The 20,433-nt window shown below is 42.2% G+C and overlaps 1 protein-coding gene across 5 annotated transcripts in view; it reads right to left on the bottom strand.

Moving 5' to 3' along the window:
- The window catches only part of RIPOR2 (RHO family interacting cell polarization regulator 2), a 103,955-nt gene that overhangs the window by 2,488 nt on the left and 81,034 nt on the right, over positions 1–20,433 (bottom strand). For 4 of the 5 annotated variants that reach the window (XM_025052324.1, XM_006919527.3, XM_015595560.2 and 1 more), the window contains 8 exons: positions 19,022–19,203; positions 16,603–16,771; positions 11,846–11,981; positions 10,463–10,624; positions 9,162–9,320; positions 6,696–6,898; positions 4,343–4,426; positions 1,398–1,488 (listed from right to left, as the gene is read on the bottom strand). In XM_025052324.1, the coding sequence (XP_024908092.1) occupies positions 1,398–1,488; positions 4,343–4,426; positions 6,696–6,898; positions 9,162–9,320; positions 10,463–10,624; positions 11,846–11,981; positions 16,603–16,771; positions 19,022–19,203 (1,186 nt within the window). Of the gene's footprint in view, positions 1–1,397; positions 1,489–4,342; positions 4,427–6,695; positions 6,899–9,161; positions 9,321–10,462; positions 10,625–11,845; positions 11,982–16,602; positions 16,772–19,021; positions 19,204–19,324; positions 20,381–20,433 lie in introns of those variants that run through there. The other variant, XM_025052323.1, reaches the window with a different exon arrangement.

The raw sequence follows: 20,433 nt of genomic DNA, 5'->3' as shown, positions 1-20,433 counted from the left end.
AATAGAAGCCTTCCAATAAACTGAAAGTCTGTTTGAAAGAATCACTTAGGATGCTTTTACAAGTCCCAGAGCTGAGGTATATCTCACGCCAACGAAAGCAAAATCTTTGGAAGTGGAACCAGGCCTGGGTATATATATATTTTAGGCCTGAGTATATTTTAAAGCTCCCCTGGTGATTCAGCCATGAATCGGTGAGGTGAGAGAGCATGGAGGCTGGGCGTGGGCAGCCACGTGTGTGAAGAGCTCAGGACAAGAAGGTATGTTATCGCTCCTGTAGATGCTGCTGTCTGTGCAGCTGAAGTGACTGGGCACATTCGGCAGGGCTCAAACTTTCTTTGGTTCTACTGGAAGTAGACACATGACTGGCTGCGCTTTACAAACATCTGGCTTACCTTCGCTGTTATTTCAGAACACGAAGGAAAGAAAGAAGCTAAAACTAATGATACCCTAGGCACATTTATAGGGAATTAAATAATTTCTATGCCGGAAACAGCCATAAGGAATAACTGTTTTATCCTTTAAACAAACATATGCTGGCTAAGATTTCTGTGCCTGGAACATTATATTCACTAGCAGAAAGAAGCCTTATTAAACTGATAACGTAAGAAAGAACAACTAACAATGAATATGATTTTCATGATGATGATAAATGCCAGGAGAGTCTCCCTTATGTTGTTAAGCTACTAGAGTCAAAGTAGAGCACCTTTTTTCCAATTAGTATTATTGACTGGATAGAATTGAGGACTTCTAGGAGTATAGTTTTTACATTTTAAGAGTATGTTGTAGTAGTAAAATTATTTATAATAAATATTTTTATTTTTTATGTGGAGTTTTGAAAGCCTCTCTCTACCCTCCCAACTCCCCAGAAGAATAAAAGTATGAAACCTGTGAAGCACGAACCTTTAGAAAATGAAGTGGAGGGGAAGGTTTATTTGGATATTTCAGAATAAAATAAATACTTCAATCTTTCCTTTGGTGTCAGGGCTCAGGTGGGATAGGCCAGCGGACGATCAGGTTAGCCTGAGAGTCGGTGAGGCTGTGACAGCTGGGGGACTGTGGCCTCTTAGGGAACCTCAGCCTATCATAGTCCTCCGGGTGGTGCATACCCCACCCCGGACTCCTGACTATGGTTTGACTTCTATGTTCTTGACTCCAAATAGCGCACAGACCAATGAAGCATCTAGAATGGCTCCACAGAGCAGCCCTCGCCCTCAGCAGTCATACAACAGGAGCTGGAGTGAGATGGAGGTTGATCAGTTCCTCATTCTGTGTGTGTGCGTGTGTTTTTGTGCGTGTGCACACAGGTAGCCATGAGGGAAAATTGCTAAAACAATACACATGAAACTTCTGACGGTTCCCTTTGGGAGTGAAAAGTAAACACATAAAAAAATTCTCACCAAGAGACAAGAGGGTTTCCGAGGCCACATTTCTGATTTCTTCAGTGTCGGACTGACACAGTGTCACCAGCATTTTAATGCTTTCAGTAGCCTACAGGGAGAAAAGAGTTAAAATCATGTTCTGACATTTATGTCTGGGGTTGCATGAGACTTAGCATTTCAGAGCTGGTGGGGACTTTAAAACCATCTTATCCAGGGCTTCCTACACCTAGCTGAGAGTCAGGAGCTCTTGTAAAGTACAGATTCCTGGCTGCCACTCCGAGATGTACTGTATGAGAATTTCCTGAGTTGCAGCCCAGAATTCAGACTTGTTAGATCTCCAGTGATCAGCTTAGTCCCTCATTTCACGGAGAACTGCAGGCCTAGAGAAGGGGGTGACGCGCTTGCTTTTCCAGAACAGAATCCACTTCTCATTGTTCTTTCCACTGTAACTCACTGCTTCTAAAAGAGCTCTAACTTAAGAATTCCTAATATTTAGCTTATATGCCAAACGAGAGGAGGAGAACAGAGGTCAACGATGGGAGTCCAACTATTTGTTTACTGAGTGCTCTATGAACCAGACAGTTCACAAAGTGTGGGGGGTTCAGTGATGGACAAGACCCAGCCCTGGCCCCCGGGGAGTTTCCAGTCTAGAGGAGAGACAGAGTTAAATGAGGAAAATAATTACTACAATGAATGATAGGCTGAGTTGGAGTGTGAGAGAAGAACGCGACTGGGAAACAAGCTGGTCTGACGAGGGAAGTCTTCATGGAGGAAGTAACATCTTAGAGGAGTTCGCCATGTTTGGGCATGTGGTAGGGGTGTGTGTGTGCGTCTGTGTGTGTGTGTTTGGGGGTGTGGAGAAGGAAACAAATTCTAGGCAAGGGGATTAGTTTATGACAGCCCAAATCAAGGAGGGCCTGATGAGCCATTAAGGGTTTTGGACTTATTCAAAGGTCATGGAAAGTCATACAAGAGTTTGAGGTTGGATTTGTATTTTATTATGAGCATTCCAGCTGCAGTGAAGAAGACGGACTAACGGGAGTTTAGGCTCTAACAAGGCAGAGATATTGGTAGAAAGGATGCTCAAATCCAGGTGAACACAGTGGGGATAAAGAGCGGCCAGAATTAGGCTGTTATGGAAGTGGGACCGGCAGGACGGTAAGGCTGGTTGGATGTGGAGGGTGAGGGAGGGTCATGATGGCCCCTAGGTTTCTGGCACGAGCTGCTTGGTGGTGGTTGTACCATCCACTAAGACAGAGAAGATTGGAGGCAGGGGTGAGATGGGTGAAATTTGAGGTGACTTTCTAGTGGGGATGTCCAGCAGCAAGCAGGATAATAGACAGGACAGGAAGACCTGGACGGGAAATGTTGGGAGTCATTAGCATATAGATGGTAGTGGAAGACCCAGGAGTAGACATTACTAGGGAAAACTGTGGAGGGGGAAGGGGGCCTGGCAGTGTCTCCAGCAACACCACCATTTAGGGCAAGTCCCAGAAGGGAGCCTGCCTGCTGCAAGACCAAATATTCTTGCTGAGATTTTGAGTTGATAATGGGTAACAAGTTACGATTTTCTCTTTTTGGAAGAAAGCTAGGCCTATGGAGTGGTAGTGGCAGTGCTGGGTGCCCAAACAGGACGAATTGGAGTGAGCAGCATGTGTAGATCCTGGGTTATTCCAACCCAATGAGACAGATGGGGACCTGACATCGGAGGGCCACTTTGATCTCTCCAGATTGTTTCCAGTTTGATGATAGAAAAGAAAAATGTGAGGTGTCTGCTTGTTATCATTAATCAAAAAAAGTTTTCCCCTGACAAGTTAATTAGAGTTGACTGGTTTGGGTGGATGACATCCTGAATCTGCTCTGTGCTGCACAGAGCCCCGCTGTGAGCTGGGGGCTGGGGACAGCTTAGAAAGAGGACCTTTATTCAGCCCAAAGGATCCTATCCTCTAGGAGAAAGGGAATAAATCAGTGCTGCCAGACTTGGGATATGCTAGAGTTTAAAACTGTAGCTTTTACTATAACCTTTGCAGCATGTAAATCCACAAAACAGATCACTGTCTCCTCATGTCTTGCTTTACCTTGTGTATCACAGCCATCATCACTGAGATGTCACTGTATGTCAGAGAGCACCCAAATAAATAGCAATCACTGTGGGCTTTTATTGGCCACCAAAAGATAAATTTTTGACCAAGTAACAAGGACAAAATTTCCCAGGGCTGTTTTTCTTTGCAAGTCATTAGCTTTTTCTTTTGAGGTGTTAATCCCTTTCTTCACTTCCTGACAGGCCTGCAGAACCCTGCCCCTTGTCCCATGCACCCATCCAAGATTTTAGCAAGCTCTGAGGTGTGGCTTTCTCATTCTTTTCTCAAGAGTGATTAGTCTTTTTTTTTTTTTTTGTGATTAAAGTACGTCAAACATTAAATCTTGACCACTGTAACATAAACTCGTTAATGCTGAGAATTTTCATGCCTTCTTTTTTCATTTATATTTTAGCTCTCTCACCAACACCTCCTTTTGACACAGTTAAGATTGTGAGCTGCTTAATAAAAACAGTTCATGGGGAAGGATCTGGAAATTTATTGGCACAATGAATTTTACAATTTCTTTGCAAATTTTCTGGGTCCCTGTTATTTTTTGTACACAGTAAAAAATGGTGAAATCACCATATCCTCTCTTTTTTGGCTTAGGATATACTTTTCTAGTACTGACCCAGAGGCAAACTAATTTCTGTGGGCTATTCAAAAACATAACTGTTTTCCAAAACATTTATACTTTAACAAAATAAAGTCACATTTAGTGGCAGTTTAAAGAATAAAGGACCCCAGACTAATATTCAGTGCAAAACTCTGAGGTAGGAAACTCTGCTGAAACAGGCAGTTCCACAAACGGAAGGGAAGCCGTTTCTGTACTTGGCTTAGTTTTGCTCAAAGCTGAACTGGAGGGGCTTTGAGGCTGGGCGTTACCTCCAGGCTTTTCAGGGCCAGGCAGGCTGCCTTCTGGAGATGGAGGTCTGTCCTTGTTAGTGCTTCACAGTAATAGAGCAAGGCCTGAAAGAGAAGGAAGGACACCATGAAGACATTTTGATTAGTTTGTAGTTTTACAGATAGATATCATTTTTACTGCCTGAGATGAACTACAGATAAAACAAGATATTCTTGCACTACCTTCAGTGCCCCCCCAAAAAAATCATTAAAATTCATGTTTATTAAAAGAGCAGTCTCTTTATTCAATACATTGATCCTTTATTGTCTACCAGGTCACATGCTTTGGGGTGTACGAAGCTGGAAGATGAAATGTTGCAGGATACTCGAGCTGGTGCCGGCACCGGCTCGGCAGATTCACATCCAAAAGCTGAGCCCCCATCGCAGTGGGGCTTTTTCTTTTATACACGTCTTATGCTTCCTCATAGTGAAGTGTATTCTGCTTGGTTGGTGGGCTGTAAGGGGAGTGACCAATCAGGGCCAGTGGTCTGTGCCATGTCAGCTGTGACACTGAACAGTCCCCTTACCTATTATGGGACGGAAAGTGAACGACCTTCAACCATTATAGAAAATGGTTAGCTCGGCCTCTGCACGCACACATATTTTATGAGTAGTCTGGGGTCAAGTCATCTGACAGCAAAGTTATGAGTCTGGCTTTCAACAGACCCTAGGGTCTAGTAGGAATGCGAAGATTGTTTAGAAGGACCTGTGGAGAGCAACATATTAGCTCCACAAGAAAGCTGCAAGATGCTGAGTCAGTCACGTGGAGGAGAGTCCTTCACCCTGGAGGCCAAAATCCAGCTGATGGTAAGTGTGCAAAAGGTCGAGCAGAATGGGACATTTATTATTATTATGTTCATAATAGTCCCAAAGCAGAAACAACCCAAGAGTTCATCAGCTGATAAATGTGATCTGCTCCTACAATGCAATATTATTTGGCATAAAAAGAAATGCACTGATACATGCTACAACATGGATGACCCTTGCTGAGTGACATCATGCTGAGTGAAAGAGCAAGACGTAAAGGCCACATATTATGTGATTCCATTCATAAGAAACGTCCAGAACAGGTGAGGCTAGAACAGGCAAATCCACAGAGACACAGCAGAGTAGTGGTTGCCAGGAACTGGAGAGAGGAGGCAATGGAAATGACTGCGGGCGGGGACAGGATTTCTTTTGGGGGTGATGAAAATGTTCCGGAATTGGATAGTGGTGATGATTTGTGAATATACTAAAAACCACTGGGTTATATACTTTAAAGGGTGAATGTAAATATTTTATGGTATGTGAATTATATCACCTCTTTTTTCAGTGGGGATGATGGTAGCTAGCCCACAGAACAGACTTTTGAGCTACTTCCACTAAAGTATCAGAACTTTATTAAGAAAGAACAATGTGAAGTTCACGTTTTTGGGTCAAAAGGGCATTAGCATGGGATGTCTTCTCTGAGTACGCAATGCCCCAATACAGCCTGCTTAGGTTATGCCTTAGGAAACTTATGCTCCTCTTGCAGTCGACATTTGACCTTTCCAAGAACAGGAAGGAGCCAGCTGTAATTTTCCTGAGCTTATCTGAGGGTTGGTGTGAGTTTTTAGAATGACTGTTCAAACTGTAAAGGGCTCCCTGCAGACCAACCGCCCTGCTTGGACTGGGCCCCAATGTGCATGATTTTTAGATGCCTGTTACTCCTGGATGGCTGTTGAATTAAAGTCAAGGGAGAGATAAATTACCTCTTCCGTAGTGATAGGAGTGATGGTTTTAAAATGAAAAATATTCTAACTCGCTGACCCAACAATCTGATGACTTGACTCCAGACTACCCATGAAATATATGTGTGTAAATACACACACATGTATGTTCACCAGAACATATTTCAGAGTTAGAAACTACACAAATGCCCATGAATATGGAATAATAAAATAAATTATAGGATATGCATACACTGAAAAGCCAATAATCCATCAAAGAGAATGAAGTAGATCAATATGCTCTGACATGTAAAATAACCATGATATATTACATTTAAAAAAAAATCAGGTACACAACAGAACAGTATGGTCTCATTTAAAAAAAAATAATTACATGTTAACATATATTTAGAAAAAACCTGGAAGAAGTATACACTAAGTTATTAATAGTTGAATCTGGGGGGCAGGACTCATGGGCACTTAATCATCACAGTATATTTTTGAGGTTTAAATCACTTTGCAGAGTATATATCACTAATAAGCAGAAGCAAAATTATTTTTATAAAATAAAAATGGCAAAATATTAATGGTAAATTGCAGAAAATTAAGCAAGTTTTGGGCTTGATGGCCATAAGTTTGTGTGCTACCTTTTCCCGGAAATGCTCGTTTCCTGCGGCTGCCACCAGGTAAAGCCTCACGGCCTCGCTGACTCCATCGTCCTCCCCGGTTAAGAGCAGGGCCAGAGCCCTGAGCACGTCCTGCTGGGCTGGGAGGCTGCCGGGTGCCAGGCCGCTCAGGGCCCGAAGCAGTTTTCCGTCTCTCAGTGATTGCAGAGTCTGCACTATGGAAACTGAAGTGAGAATAAAAGAGCATTCGCCTTCCGACGGTAAAGCAACGAGCTCGTTAAAAAAAAGTAAATAAGACTCAGATATATACATAATAACAGAGCCAAGTACATAGGAAAAATTAGCATATGATAAAGGGGATGTTTCCAATGAGAACAGCACAGATTGTTTAGATAACTACATTAAGGAGAATGGCAAATTATAGGAGAAAAAAGCGAAGGTGGATCTCCATGGCATAACTGCTACTAAAATGACTTATAGATGAATTAAATAGTCAGATGTAAAAATATATAGTGAGGAAGATACAAGTGAACACTTTTTACAGTCCTCCTGATGGAGCAAACTCTGTTGCCCCTTTGCCTTTTATTCACACCCGTTTGGCAAAACCCTAACCCTGAGTGACCCCAGCTCTGCGTTCTGTCTGCACTCAGGTAACTGCGCCCTGATGGAATCCAGTTAGTTGGTTGGAAAATGATAAAAAAAATATATAGGGTTTTGAATCCCATTTGGACAAACTGACTTAAGTATTCCATGACTAAGGACTGTATGCTAATCCCTAACTAGATATCCAGCATGGGCGTCCATGAGCCACAAAAACATTAGGATAAGAGTGTGTCTGGTCAGCACAGATGGGAAAATATAAGAAAATATTCATGTTCTATCAATGGAACAGCATCCTGTACACAATAGACAAGTTTGTGAATTAGAGATTTTTTTTTTTTTTTGCTTTAATTTCCTATTTTTGCTGCTGTGGTTGTTCTGGTAATTTCACTGCTTTTAAATAAATACCCTAATAAAAAGTCTCAAGATATGTAAACAGCTAAATAAATAATGGGAAACAACCAAAATGTTCAATAATCAAATACATTAGTATATATTCAAGTGCAGAGATACTGTACAACTAAAATAAATCTTTCAAAGAATTAATAACATGGGATATAATGTCATTCTATAATGTGTAATCACAATTTTGAAATTTAAAACCCAGGCACACTCAACTGAAAAGTACATTAAAATTTTAAAAGTAGGAGAATGGGTGACTTGAACTTTTTCCTTTATATTTCTCTATGTTTTCTGAATTTTTTATAATGAGAGCCTTTTCCTCTTATAAGGAAAGGAAGAAAGACATGCAAAAGGTTCGGGTTTTTTCTATTTTATTTTTCATTCCTACTAATAAATGAGTAGTTCCTTCCAGGGGCCCTGTAAGAAGAAGCTTAGAGACATTAACTGCCACAGAAGTAAAGTGAGTAATTTAGAAATTCGCTCAGAAAATTGATTTAGACTGACAAATTTAGAATCAAGAAGTGAAGGATATAATAAAGTGAGGCCCTCTGCTCCTACGCCAGGGTCTCTCGCCTTGGCATTCTCATTCTCCTGCTCGCCAGCATTTGTATTCTTTGGGGCTATGCACAGACACTGCCCTGTTCAGGCTGCTGCGACACTGGGTGGAGGAAAATGTCTTCTTCTCACTGTGATGCCACCCACCGTGCAGGAAATGTTGCAGGGCTTAATGTTTTGGAAGGAGAAGGGTTGAGCCTGGGTGTGGGTCAGACACATTGCTGCTGCCAGGTGCTGAGCCAAACCGTCTGGTCCCAAACAACACAGCTTGCTCCTCCTGTCCCCTTCACCTGCACTATCGGGCCGCAGAGGATTCACAGAGCCCACACTTGGGAACCAGAAACGGCCCCTCACTGCCTGGCTCTACTCCCAAAGAGGTTTTAATTCATGGCAGATACTGATTTTATTTCTAATATGTGAAGTGTCCTATAAGAAGGCAGTAACAAGCTCCGTCATTGCGCCCCCACATTGGTGCCCGTTCTCCTCATTCCCTGGACATGCGGCCTAGGTCTGGTTTTCTGTCCTTCCCTCCTTCCCCTTCTCAACGTGTGCCCCCACTTGCTCTCTTTGGAACCAGATTTCTGCTTATTATTATGAAAGCATCACCAAAATGGTAACATAAAATAGTACTGCCTGTAGGCTTGATCGCACAAATGGTGAACACATTGATGACCGAAAGAAATTACAGTGAGTCTTTTTACCAGCTTCCTGGTAATGGTACACCCTGCTGGATGGTCTCAGTAAATCCCTGGTTCATTGCTAAAAGGCTTACTAAGGTGAAAGGTCCAGAAGTCATTTAACAGGCAAATCTCAGCCCAGCTATTGACTAGGCAAGAAAAAAGTTACCATCACTAAAAACTGTGACAAAAAACGACCAGAGATAACTTCAAATTGAGCCACCACAAAGTGTGACCAAAGAACACATCCCACCTTGCTTGGCCAGCTGGTTCAGGTAACTCTCCAGGTCGCTCACACCGTGGCTGGTGAAGTAACTGTAATACTGGAAAACAGTGATGACCTCTGAGGACAGGCTGGAGGAAAGCAAAGGCTCAGCCCGGTCCAGGATTTGGGACACCAAGGTTCGAAACACTATTGGTAAAGAGAAGATACAAAGCAGCTTTTAAGAAACATGAGCATTCATTCATTCATTCATTCATTCATTCATTCATTCATCTTTTTATTGTAGAATAGGAGAGAGTGAAGCATGCAAGTGAACTAATCCTCAGGGAACAGCCAGGTGACTTCTGCATACCTATACACTGCGCGACTACCATTTAGATCGAGACACAGGACATAGCTGGCACCCTAGCAGGTTCTCTTGCGCCTCTTCCTATAGCTACTCGCCTACCCCCACCATAGGCCACCAATAATCTGATTTCTGTCAACAGAAGTTTGCCTGTTTCTGAACTTCACTTAAATAGAATTATACAGTATGCACTTTCGGTATCTGATTCCTTTTACTCATCAAAATATCTATGAGATTCATCCAAAGCGTTGCCTGTAGCAGTGATTTATTTTTTTAAAAAATTGCTGTGTAGGAGTCCAGTCAAGACAGTGGGAGTAAAGGTATATCCAAAGGGTATACCTTGTGGTCATGAAGGGCCTGGGAGAGGAGGGGCAAGAGTTGCTTCAGTCTGAATGTGCTGCCCCTTTACATGCATCTCAGAAGGTCACCTGCTTCTGGCAGGACCAGCAGGAGGGATGCACAGGAAGAGCCACCAGGCCGTGGTATACCCTACTGTATGAATATATTACAATTTATCCATTGTCTTGAGCATGTGAGTTGTTTCCGGTTTTTGGCTTTTGTCTGTAAAGCTGATATGAACCTTCTAATACATGTCTTGTTTTTTGTGAGTATAAGCACACATTTCTCTTGATATATTTAGGAGTGGAATTGCTGGATCGGAGGGAAGGAGTATATTTAGTGTTAGTAGAAATGCCTAACAGTTTTTCCAAAGTGTTTATACCATTTGACACCCTTGTATTGCTGACATACTTTAGTAGCAATACAAAAATACAGTGCCTTTAAAAGTCACTTCTGATGTTCTGAGTTATGACATGTTCAATGTCATTCTGTTCTGAGATCTTACTGAGTAGGTGATGGTTCTCTGGAGGGTAAGCTGTTTTTCACGGGTGGCTGTGGGAGAAGAGGCAGGGGGAACCCTACTGGCGCTCACTCTTGCACCCCAGGACAGAAATGCTTTCCTCCCCTCCGTATTGTTGTTCTCTACCTGGGTCTGCAAGTCCTGGATAGTCTCTGTTGACACTTCCGGCAAAGCTGGCTTCCAGCTGCTTAATCACTCTGTCAGCTGAGCTGTGATAGACACCAACTGGGCTGCAGCACTTGGTCCAGAATGACAGCAAAGACATCTTTTTGTGGAATTCTGGAATGGCTAGAGAAGAAGGGCACCAAACCCAATGAAGCAGATGGAGGGACGTACCTGGGTGCAGGTGGGGCAGGTGTCCCCAGGGGCCTTTTTTTTTTTTTTAAGACTGTTAGTTGGCAGGTGGTCTAAAAGATAAAGAAGTCATTTTGAGGAACTCTGCAGCCTGTTTGCTTTCAGTGAGAGAGAACCAGCAGCTCTGCTCTTGGGAGATGCTCTAGTTATCTCATCTCCTATAACTTTACAGCAAACAAACTACAAGATCAGAGAATCAAACCTCAGAAGGTTTTTCTGAAAGGGATGGAGCAGAACCATAGGTGGCTGCAGGAGGTTTTCTCCTGTCTAGTGGCCTTCAGACTGAGATGATTGATGGGCCCTGCGCCAGGGAGCTCAGGGTCAATATTCCACCCTCACCCTCATGTGGTTGTGGTCATGAAGGGCCTGGGAGAGGAGGGGCAAGAGTTGCTTCAGTCTGAATGTGCTGCCCCTTTACATGCATCTCAGAAGGCCACCTGCTTCTGGCAGGACCGGCAGGAGGGATGCACAGGAAGAGCCACCAGGCATTTAGACTTAATCAGAGATAACCCAGGAGAATCTAGTGTCCCACTGTTCCTACTAAACAGCCGAACAGCCGATGTGAAAAAAGACATAAATTCTTGTCTTTATAAAAGAGCCCTGTCACCAGACCACACAATTCAAAGGCGTCTTCCCCATGTCAAGTCCTCCACCTAAAACTCTCTGACTCAGGAATCCTCATAAAGGCCTGTGAATCCATGTATTTCTATGTTTTCCCCATAGGGTTTTGGGGCATCTTTTTGTTTGTTTGTTTGTTTGTTTGCGGGGAGGGAGCATCTTGCACTTGACAGTCGGCCACTATGGGAGTTATCTTAGCCGGCTCCATGGCATGAGAACAATACTGATCATATGTTCCAACACAGAACCACACGAGCAGAAACAGTCTGTGAAAATGCCTAGGAGGTGATGCTAGTGCTGCTTGTATACATTTTGGGGGTGGAGGCCCCTGTAGAAAAAGCGATATGTCTGGTTTGACTCCGAAGGCTGAAGCGGGGTGTTAATGAGAGCCACTGGTGTGGAGACATCTCCCTACTCTATGGTCCAAGAATGCTTTTCTGCTATCGATACTGACAAAATAGCGAACAGACACAGCAGAGGTGTGGGCCAGTGGGCTCACTGTTGGCATGAGTGGTGGTGTCATGCACAGGGGCTTACCTTCCACGACAGAACTGATGTTCCCTGTGTTCTCGTCACTGACCGCTGAGAGTTTCTCCATCACCTGAATTTGCCTAGAAAGCTTCTCTAAGAGATTTCTCGCCACAAAAGGGGTTTTGCTCGAGAAAACAATTTGCTGATAAAACAAACAAAACCACCATTTCAATTACGTTCTTGTCAACAGTGCTTTCCCTCCCCAACAGCGTCCTCTCTACATGCAGTGGTGATGCTGAGTAAACTCATACAGCGTTTCTGTTACATGAACATGTAACTGTCCATGCTGGTTACAACAGCTGAGGAAATTAGACACGTGTTTTGTTGCTTTAAACTTTTTTCATGCCGTATAAATTCTGGAATGTTTTCTGTAGTGAGCTTCAAGGTTATTGTACATTCACAAAATCTCTGAAATGAGGAGGTCATATTTAGGTTGCATATCAGTATGTAAACAGAAAAAGATTTATTTTACACATGTAGTAATTTTTCACAGCATGGGTGTATTTCATTGTTTTCAAGCTGAAAATTAGGAGCATGGTGTATAATAGACATAATTATAATCAAGCTATCTCATTTTAATTGATGAGTGCTTATTAGGGAGCAGGTGCTGGTAAGAGCCTTAAACTTAGATCAGCTCACACTATTTCTCACGACAACACAACGAGGTGGGTACTGCCGATATCCCATTTTACTGATGAGGAAACTGAGGTACAGAGAGGTTAAGTAACCTCTTCAAGGACACATAAATAGTAAGTGATTTTACTTGTGTGCAGTTCACAAGAATGAGGAAGGGCCTAACAGAGGAAAGGACAGAAGGCATCTGCTGTCTGAAGGTTCTAGATTTTTCTGTGTCCTGGTTACCTGGTAGGCATGAATGTGGGATGCAGACCTGTACTACCAACCTGTACCATCTAAAGCCTTTGGACTCTAAAACAAATAGAATTTTCAAATGTAAAAGTCTAGTTCAGCAAATACATTACAAATAAATTACTTTATTTTAAACTTAATTATAGCTATTAAAAAATGCCCATTTTTCTCTCTGCAATTATATACTAAATGAATAAATAAACTCACTGATTCAGAAGTAAGTGTGAGTTACAAATCAATTTTTTAAAATTTATTTATTTTAATTAGTTTCAAGTATACAGTACATTGGTTAGACATTTATATAGTTCGTAAAACGATCCATCCCCCCAATTGCTCCCTCTTTCCCCTGACCCTCCACCTAGACAAAGTATTAAGGCTAATTGCATTCCCTATGCCGTGCTCCGCATCCCTGTGACCGTCTACTGCTACTAATTTGTACTTCTTTATCCCTTTACTCCATTCTCCCAGCCCCCCAAACCCCTTTCCCCTCTGTCCATCACCAAATTATCCACTATATCTGTTAGTTTGTTTTTGATTAGTTTGTTCTTTTTATTCCTTAGATTCCGCATATAAGTGAAATCATATAGTGTTTATCTTTCTCTGACTTAAATACTTTCTAGGTCCATCAAAGCAATATCTTTTTCCATCCCCTTCCTTTTAGTCTGTGTGTGTCTTTTAATCTGAAGTGAGTCTTTTGTATTTTTTCTTAAAGAAGTCCCTCCAACATTTCTTGTAATACTGGCTTGGTGGTGATAAATTCCTTTAGCTTATTTTTGTGTGGGAAGCTCTTTATTTGTCCTTCAACTCTAAATGATAGCTTTGCTGGATAAAGGATACTTTATCCTTTATCCTGGGTCTTCATCCTGTTGAATACTTTTTGCCAAGCCCTTCTGTCCTGCATAGTTTCTTTTGAGAAATCAGCTGCTAGTCTTATAAGTATTCCCTTATCTGTTTTTCTCTTGCTGCTTTTAATATTCTTTCTTTGTATTTAACCTTTGGCATTTTAATTATGATGTGTCTTGGTGTGGGCCTCTTTGGATCCCTGATTTTTAGAATTCTCTGAGCTTCCTGGATTTTATGTCCATTTCCTTCACCAGATTAGGGAAGTTTTCCATCATTATTTCTTCAAACAGCTGTTCAGCATCTTTATTTTCTTCAGTTACACCGATCAGAAGGATATTAGGACCCTTAATAGTGTCCCATATGCTCCTTAAATTATTTTTATAGTCTTGGCATCTTATCCCTTGCCATTCTGCTTGTGTGTCTTTGGCTTTCCTGTCCTTTTGATCTTTTTCTTTATTCACTTTGTTTATTCCATTTAATATACTTCTCATCTCAGGTAATGTGTTCTTCATTTCAGACTGGTTCCCTTTTATAATTTCCATTTCCATTTTTGAGTGTTTTATCTCTTTGTTGAAGTTCTCTACAGTTCTCAAAAGTTCATTGAGCATCTTTATAACCAGTGTTTTGAACTCTGCATCTGTTAGATTACTTGACTCCATTATATCTGGATCTCTGTTCTGTTCTCTCATATGGCTTCTGCTTCTTTGTCTTCCCATTTGACTGTCTTTCTGTGTCTGTTTCTATGTACTAAGCAAAGCTCCTAAGTCTTCCGGTCTTATTAGTGCAGATTTGTGACGTAGGTGTCCAGTGGCACAGTTCTGAGAGGGATTCAGCTGCAGGCCAAACTTAGCCCAAGCCTCTACACCTCTAGGGCCACCTGTTAAGATTCAGCAAGCCATCAACAGATGCTGTGCTTACAGTTGCCTCAAAAGGCCACACCAGAAACCGAGGCCAGCTGCCTCCAGTGTGAGTCTAGGTGCTGCTCAGCAAGGAGCACCTGACTCACTGAGGCTATACCTGGATGTGGCTTGGGTGGGGGTGGGGCCCAAGTTGGAGGAGGCGGGGTTTCAGGAAATCCTCTGGGCAGCTTGACCTCTGTTTTTCAGTTTGATGATGTCTCGGCTATGGTGGCGCTGTGTCCATGCACTGGTATGGGGGGTGTGGGGGGATGGCGCTCAACAAGGAACGATGGATACTGCCGGCACTGCTGTACAGAGTGAATCTTGCCCTGGCCCCCACTCCAACAATGTCTCCCTGTAAGTCCCTGGTGCCTCCTTCAGAGCAAGCGAAAATTTGCTCGCGGACGCGGCCCCTTTAAGAGGCGTCTGCCGCTGCCGCAGCCTCTGTCTCACTCAGCTGCTGGGGACCGGGCAGCCCTGTGTCCTCTCCCCTGCCTACCTTCTGCCATTGCATTGTATTTCTCCCTATTTGTATGGCTTGTTCATCTAGATCCCAGGTGATTTCTTCTTGCTGCTGCTCCTTGTTTCCGTCACAACTTTGATTTGGTCGCCAAGGGATGAACAGAGCCTCTATCATCTATGCCATTTTTTTCGGTCTCTCTAGAAATCAATTTTTTAATCCTCACTCCTTCATTCTATGTATTTACATTACCTCTTTTGTTTTTCTAGTGGCGATTTTAACCACAAAAGAATTGAATTCTTATTATCATGGACTTATCATAGGGAGAAACATTGGATTGAATATTGCATGCCAATTAGTCTTTGGGAGAAAACATTCACCCCTTCATGGAAGATAGTCCTCTTATGTCTCACAAAATAAAGGACTTTACCTCTAAAAGGTGAACAGGTGGTTTGCTAAGCACAGAATCAGACTCAACAAGAACTAAGAGCTGTAAAAACCATCTCATTCAAATGACTAGTGAATAGAGAATAGCTCTAAGTAAATAACAATCTTTGCCCATTTGGGTCAGAAAAAAAATGGCACCTTTGGCCTGATTAGTTGTCAGTATTATGGCTTGTAAATCCAAGAGTCAACAAAAGAGATCAACTGGGGTGTTGGCCAACCAAGTGGCAAGAATTGTAACTGCCAACCAGTTTCCCACAGCACATCAGTGGCCTGAAGCCACTTTGGGGTTCTTTATTCATGGAGGAGAAGCACATTCTTCATTGCATCATGAGTGTATTACCGAAGAAGCAGCAGTGCCCCACTTCTGGCCTTCCTGGGGCCCCTTCCTCCTCACCCTGCCTCTTGCCTTCCAGTTTGCCCATGCTCTTTGGAACACAATCCTCCTCTTTTTGTACCCTTCCTGATCATCCCATCCCCCTGCAACCATTATTCATTTACTTTTGCATTCTTTCCTGTTCCTCACAGGTCTAAGCAAGGTGGTTAAAGGACAAGATTGGGAGAAGACAAGCAACCAGGCAAGGAGGAAGCAGTTAAGCAAATGCTCAGGGGAAAACGCTTCGTTCAAGATTACTGAAAACCTTCACGCAACAAAAGAATTTCAAAATATTTTGCACCACTGTTGCAAAATCTTAAGTGGTAAGCAGGTTGAAATGGGAAGAAAAATAAGCTTCATGGTGTCTCAGAATGAGAGCTAACTGGTGATCATAATGACCTACAGAAGTGTTCTTTCCTGTTGCTAAGAAGTACTTATTCAAGATTTGGGAAACCATGGTTCTATTCTGCAGCATTTTGCTGTTAGCTATTCAGGTGGTGGAAAACTCATGTGACATGTTCATATTAACATATGTTCAGTAATACTGACTTTCAAAGTCCATTTGTTGAAGGCAGAATGTAAATTCCTTTTTTAATTAATCACATTATTCCCTTCTGTTATCAAATGATTTGAAAGTGAGAGCTAACCATATTTTGCCTACTTTCTTGTGAGGTCTGGAGATCTAGGTTTTAAGATGGGAAATCCAGGGTGGAGGGAGGATGGGTGCATCCATCAGAGTTTTGAGTTGGCTGGAATCAAAGCAGGACTGTTTTCTTATTTTTGAATTCTAATGACAAAACTAAAAAAGGAAGCGTACTTTCTTGGTGCATAAACAACTTGGGCTCTAACCCACAAATGCAGTCACCAATCCTACCTGAACGAGTTGGGTGCAGTACTGTAGGTGCCTGACGATGGTGATGTCCAGGCTTTCATTTCCCGTGGTGAGTGGGAGAGGGCTGCCTGCCACACTAGTCCCGACTCCTGTGTCCTCAGTCAGCGCCTCGCTAAGATGCCCCCTGGCCTCTGGGTGTACAGATCTGTAACTGTTGAAGCAGGAAGGTGAGCAAAACATTAATGATTTCTTTCTGTGTGAAAACCACAGGTCAACAGAATATGGCTCACATAAAGCCTCCAATAGCAGCACCCCCACTGACAATTTTGAAAAGCCAAAATACCTTTCAAAAAACTACTTAAATTCAGCCTGGTCGCCAATTTGCCTAACTTTATAAGATCATGCAAACAAATTGCTTCCGGAGTTCTCTGTTCGCTTCTCTAGCACAATGAGCCCTTTGGAATGTCGCTCGCCAAGAAGTCTTTGAAACTTGTTCTCACGCTGCACTTGCACTTTCCTGCTCTGCCGATGGGGTGATCTGACAGATTTTCTGGGATTAAACTGTATTCCATACTGGTGGTTTTCCCAGAGCAGTACCATTAAGAAATAATCTGCCAAGGCTTTTTCCTGGCCTCAGATCTACTGCCACTTGAAGAGAAGGAAAAAAGAAAGCCGCCAAGAAGAGACATGATGTTCTAGCGACAAAAGCTAAAAGGGCACTTGAATCTTTAGAGCACAGCTTAGTTTTGCCATGCAGGCTTCGTTCAAACCCCACTGCTGAACTGTCTAAAGTTATGTCACGGTGGGCACTTACATTTCCAAATAAATCTGTTGCATCTACTGTCTAATTCTTTTATTCTTGAAATGAATGTGTGTGCTAGCGAGGGAGTTGTCTCATTTCACACATGGGAGGACAGAATTGCAGAGACGTAAGCAGAGCATCCGGGTTCACAAGCTGAGCAGCTTCTGGCTTCTAGTCTCAAATGTCTCAGTCTCCACAACTTAAAAAGATCACGCATTGGAGCTTAGAAGCATTGGATGCTCTACTCTGATTCACATTTGCCCCCAAAGAGAAAACACCCTGGATTCTGGCAGGCAACACATGGTGGTCAACACATATTTAAAACACAAGCACATTGATTGTTAACTAGGTTTCTGTTCTACATGTTGATGTTTCCAGTACACACACACACACACACACACACACTCACACTTGATTTAAACATCAAAACTGATTTTCTGTTTACATGCTCTCTTTAATCCTGAAGACATGAGAACCTAACAGTGGAATTTATCTCCTTAAATCTCTAAATTCACACTTCATAATAGAAATGTTGGCTATTTGCTTAAGATTAATACCGATGATGTTTGATGATTCTGGTTCACCTTACACATTATGTGTAATAGAAATGCTGGGAATTCAAGAATTATATTTTGTGATTTACATTATATAGTAAATTATTCAATTATCAATGAAAAGAAATGTAATGTATATCAATAGAATGTTAAAATATATATGGACAAATAATGTTTTTAAGTATAGTATGAAACCCCCCAAAAATAATAATAAAAAATAGAACACAAGCACATTTTTCACAATTTCCCCTAATACCTCTGATGATATATAGTAAGATTGATCGGATATATTTAATATCAATGTTATGCAAATGTACAAAAGCTATGATGTTTTTGTTGTTAGAATGCTTCTTACAGCAAGAAGAAAGTTTAGGCTGACTTGATCCATCATGTAGTAGTTTAAAATAACAAGTTATACAGAAAAATTTTTGGTTTAAGAAGCATTTTACAGATTCGATTAAGTCAGAAAAATCTCAGTGTGGAGTATAGAAGTATAACTTAAATCATTACAATTAATTTAATAAATTTTCTTTGCTATGCCCTGAATTTGCTCTAGGGATAAATTCTATTTCCCACTTTTTCTTTTTGAAGAATAAACCCTCCAGGGTCAACAAAACCGAAACTATTACTGCTGCCCGCGGGGGTAAAGGGGGTAGGGTTGGGGCCGGGGGGCGGGGTTTTGTGTAACTTGGAAACCTGTTTATATGACATGTCGAGGTAAGACGGCTGGGAAATCTACCCTTTCCTTGGGGAAAGCGGTTGTGTATTTTTTGCAGCAACCGATGGAGGTATGTTCCCCTGATAAAGAAGGTGACAATGTTTCACTTTCATCCTCCCTTCCCACTGACCCACTCCAGCCCCATCCCAGCGATGGCCACACTCTCCACTTGGAGGGCTGCAGATCCAGTGGTAGTTGTAATCATCCTTTCTTACATTCTAAGGGCAATATGCATCAGGGGGCTTAAACCTGGCTTTGAGATGTGCATCCATGAGATGAATCTACTGCTAAGACCCACTGGGCTGAAGGGAATGAGAGGTAAAGGGGTGGGGACAGAAAGGTGTAAGGAAAGAAAGAGATTAAAAATAGATGCAAACCAAGGCTTACCTATTTTTCTCAGTCTCAATGTCTGAAAATACTGAGTCGGCACCTCCTCCAATAGTACAAACCTCATCACCATCCTCCTCCTCGTCAAAATCAGAGGTGTTCAGGAAATCAAAGCTTTCTAAAGCACTCTCAACTGTAAGACTTAAGCTGGAAGACCTGCTGCGGCTTCCTGTGGGCTTGCACTGAAAAGGCAGAAGGCACCAAGGAGACCATCAAACACCCAGAAAGAGGAGACGCAAGACACCCAATCTGAGAGTGACACCTTCTTTGTTTCAAGCTTTTATTTTTTTATTTTTTGTTGGCATTAAAAAGGACACATTTTAAATCTTCATATTAAAAAAAGAAGTACAACCATGGATAAAATAAAATAACACAACATGTAGGATTTGTTCCAAAATAATTCAGAAGGAAGTAAGCAGGTAGCAGGATAGACGGAACGAGATTGGCTATGAGCTGGGCATGGTGGAAGCTGGGGTGGGGGTTGGAGGGCACATGGGTATCTATTATATATTCGCTCTACTTCTGTTTGAAATTTTTATAATAAAAAAGTAAAAAATATATATATTACAACCAAGAAGCCTTGGGAAACAAAATTGCCACACTCCCTCTGCCTCGTGCTCTACACCAAGTAAAATACAACCAGCAGACAAATTGAGACTCATGGAGTCAGTGACGAATAATAATCAATTTCTAATTCTAAGTGGCACCATCTTCAGTGTGCTGTGATGGGAGCTAGCTAGCCAAGGCACCTGTTCTAAAAAATTAAGAAAATAAATCTCAGAAACAGAAAACTGCTCAAATTTACCTAACCCACACTCCCTAGGTAAGTAGCCTTAAATACTAATTTTACATTTCCAGCTTATAATTTTTCTTTGAGCATCAAGGAGAAAATGAATGGCACGGGCACAATACGAAGTAGCCCTGCTTTCTCTGCCTTTGAAGAAACAAGTTTCGTCACTTCCCTGGCTGGGCCCCGGAACTACGGGAACAAATCCATTCTATGGCCTGAAGAAATCTGTATCACTGGACACATACAGAGACATTACAAACAATAACGTCCGTTGCTACGGGCACAGAGGTGGAGAGAAGTACTCCCAAATACTCAAGGGCATGCTGGGGTGGACTGAACGGGACAAGTCCTGCAAGTTAGAAGAACTAAATGTCCTCCATCCAGTTAGGTGGCACTCCTTGCTGACTTCTTAACACAAGGTAGGAAGGGCCTTGCAGGGGTCTGTCTCTGACATTCAAGATGACACAAAAGCACACGGTCTTTTAAATCAGAGTTGTTCATTCACCCTCAGAGATCTCCGTCCAAGATGCAGCATCATTTAGTTTCTGATCCTCAAGATGTTTAGCATCCTAGGAATGTGAAGGGGGAAAAAAAGAGAAAGCTTTGTCCAGCTGATGCTTTA

The sequence above is a fragment of the Pteropus alecto genome, unplaced genomic scaffold, assembly GCF_000325575.1.
Source record: "Pteropus alecto unplaced genomic scaffold, ASM32557v1 scaffold106, whole genome shotgun sequence".
Classification (NCBI taxonomy): Eukaryota; Metazoa; Chordata; class Mammalia; order Chiroptera; family Pteropodidae; genus Pteropus; species Pteropus alecto.
This window is presented reverse-complemented; position numbering and strand designations above follow the sequence as displayed.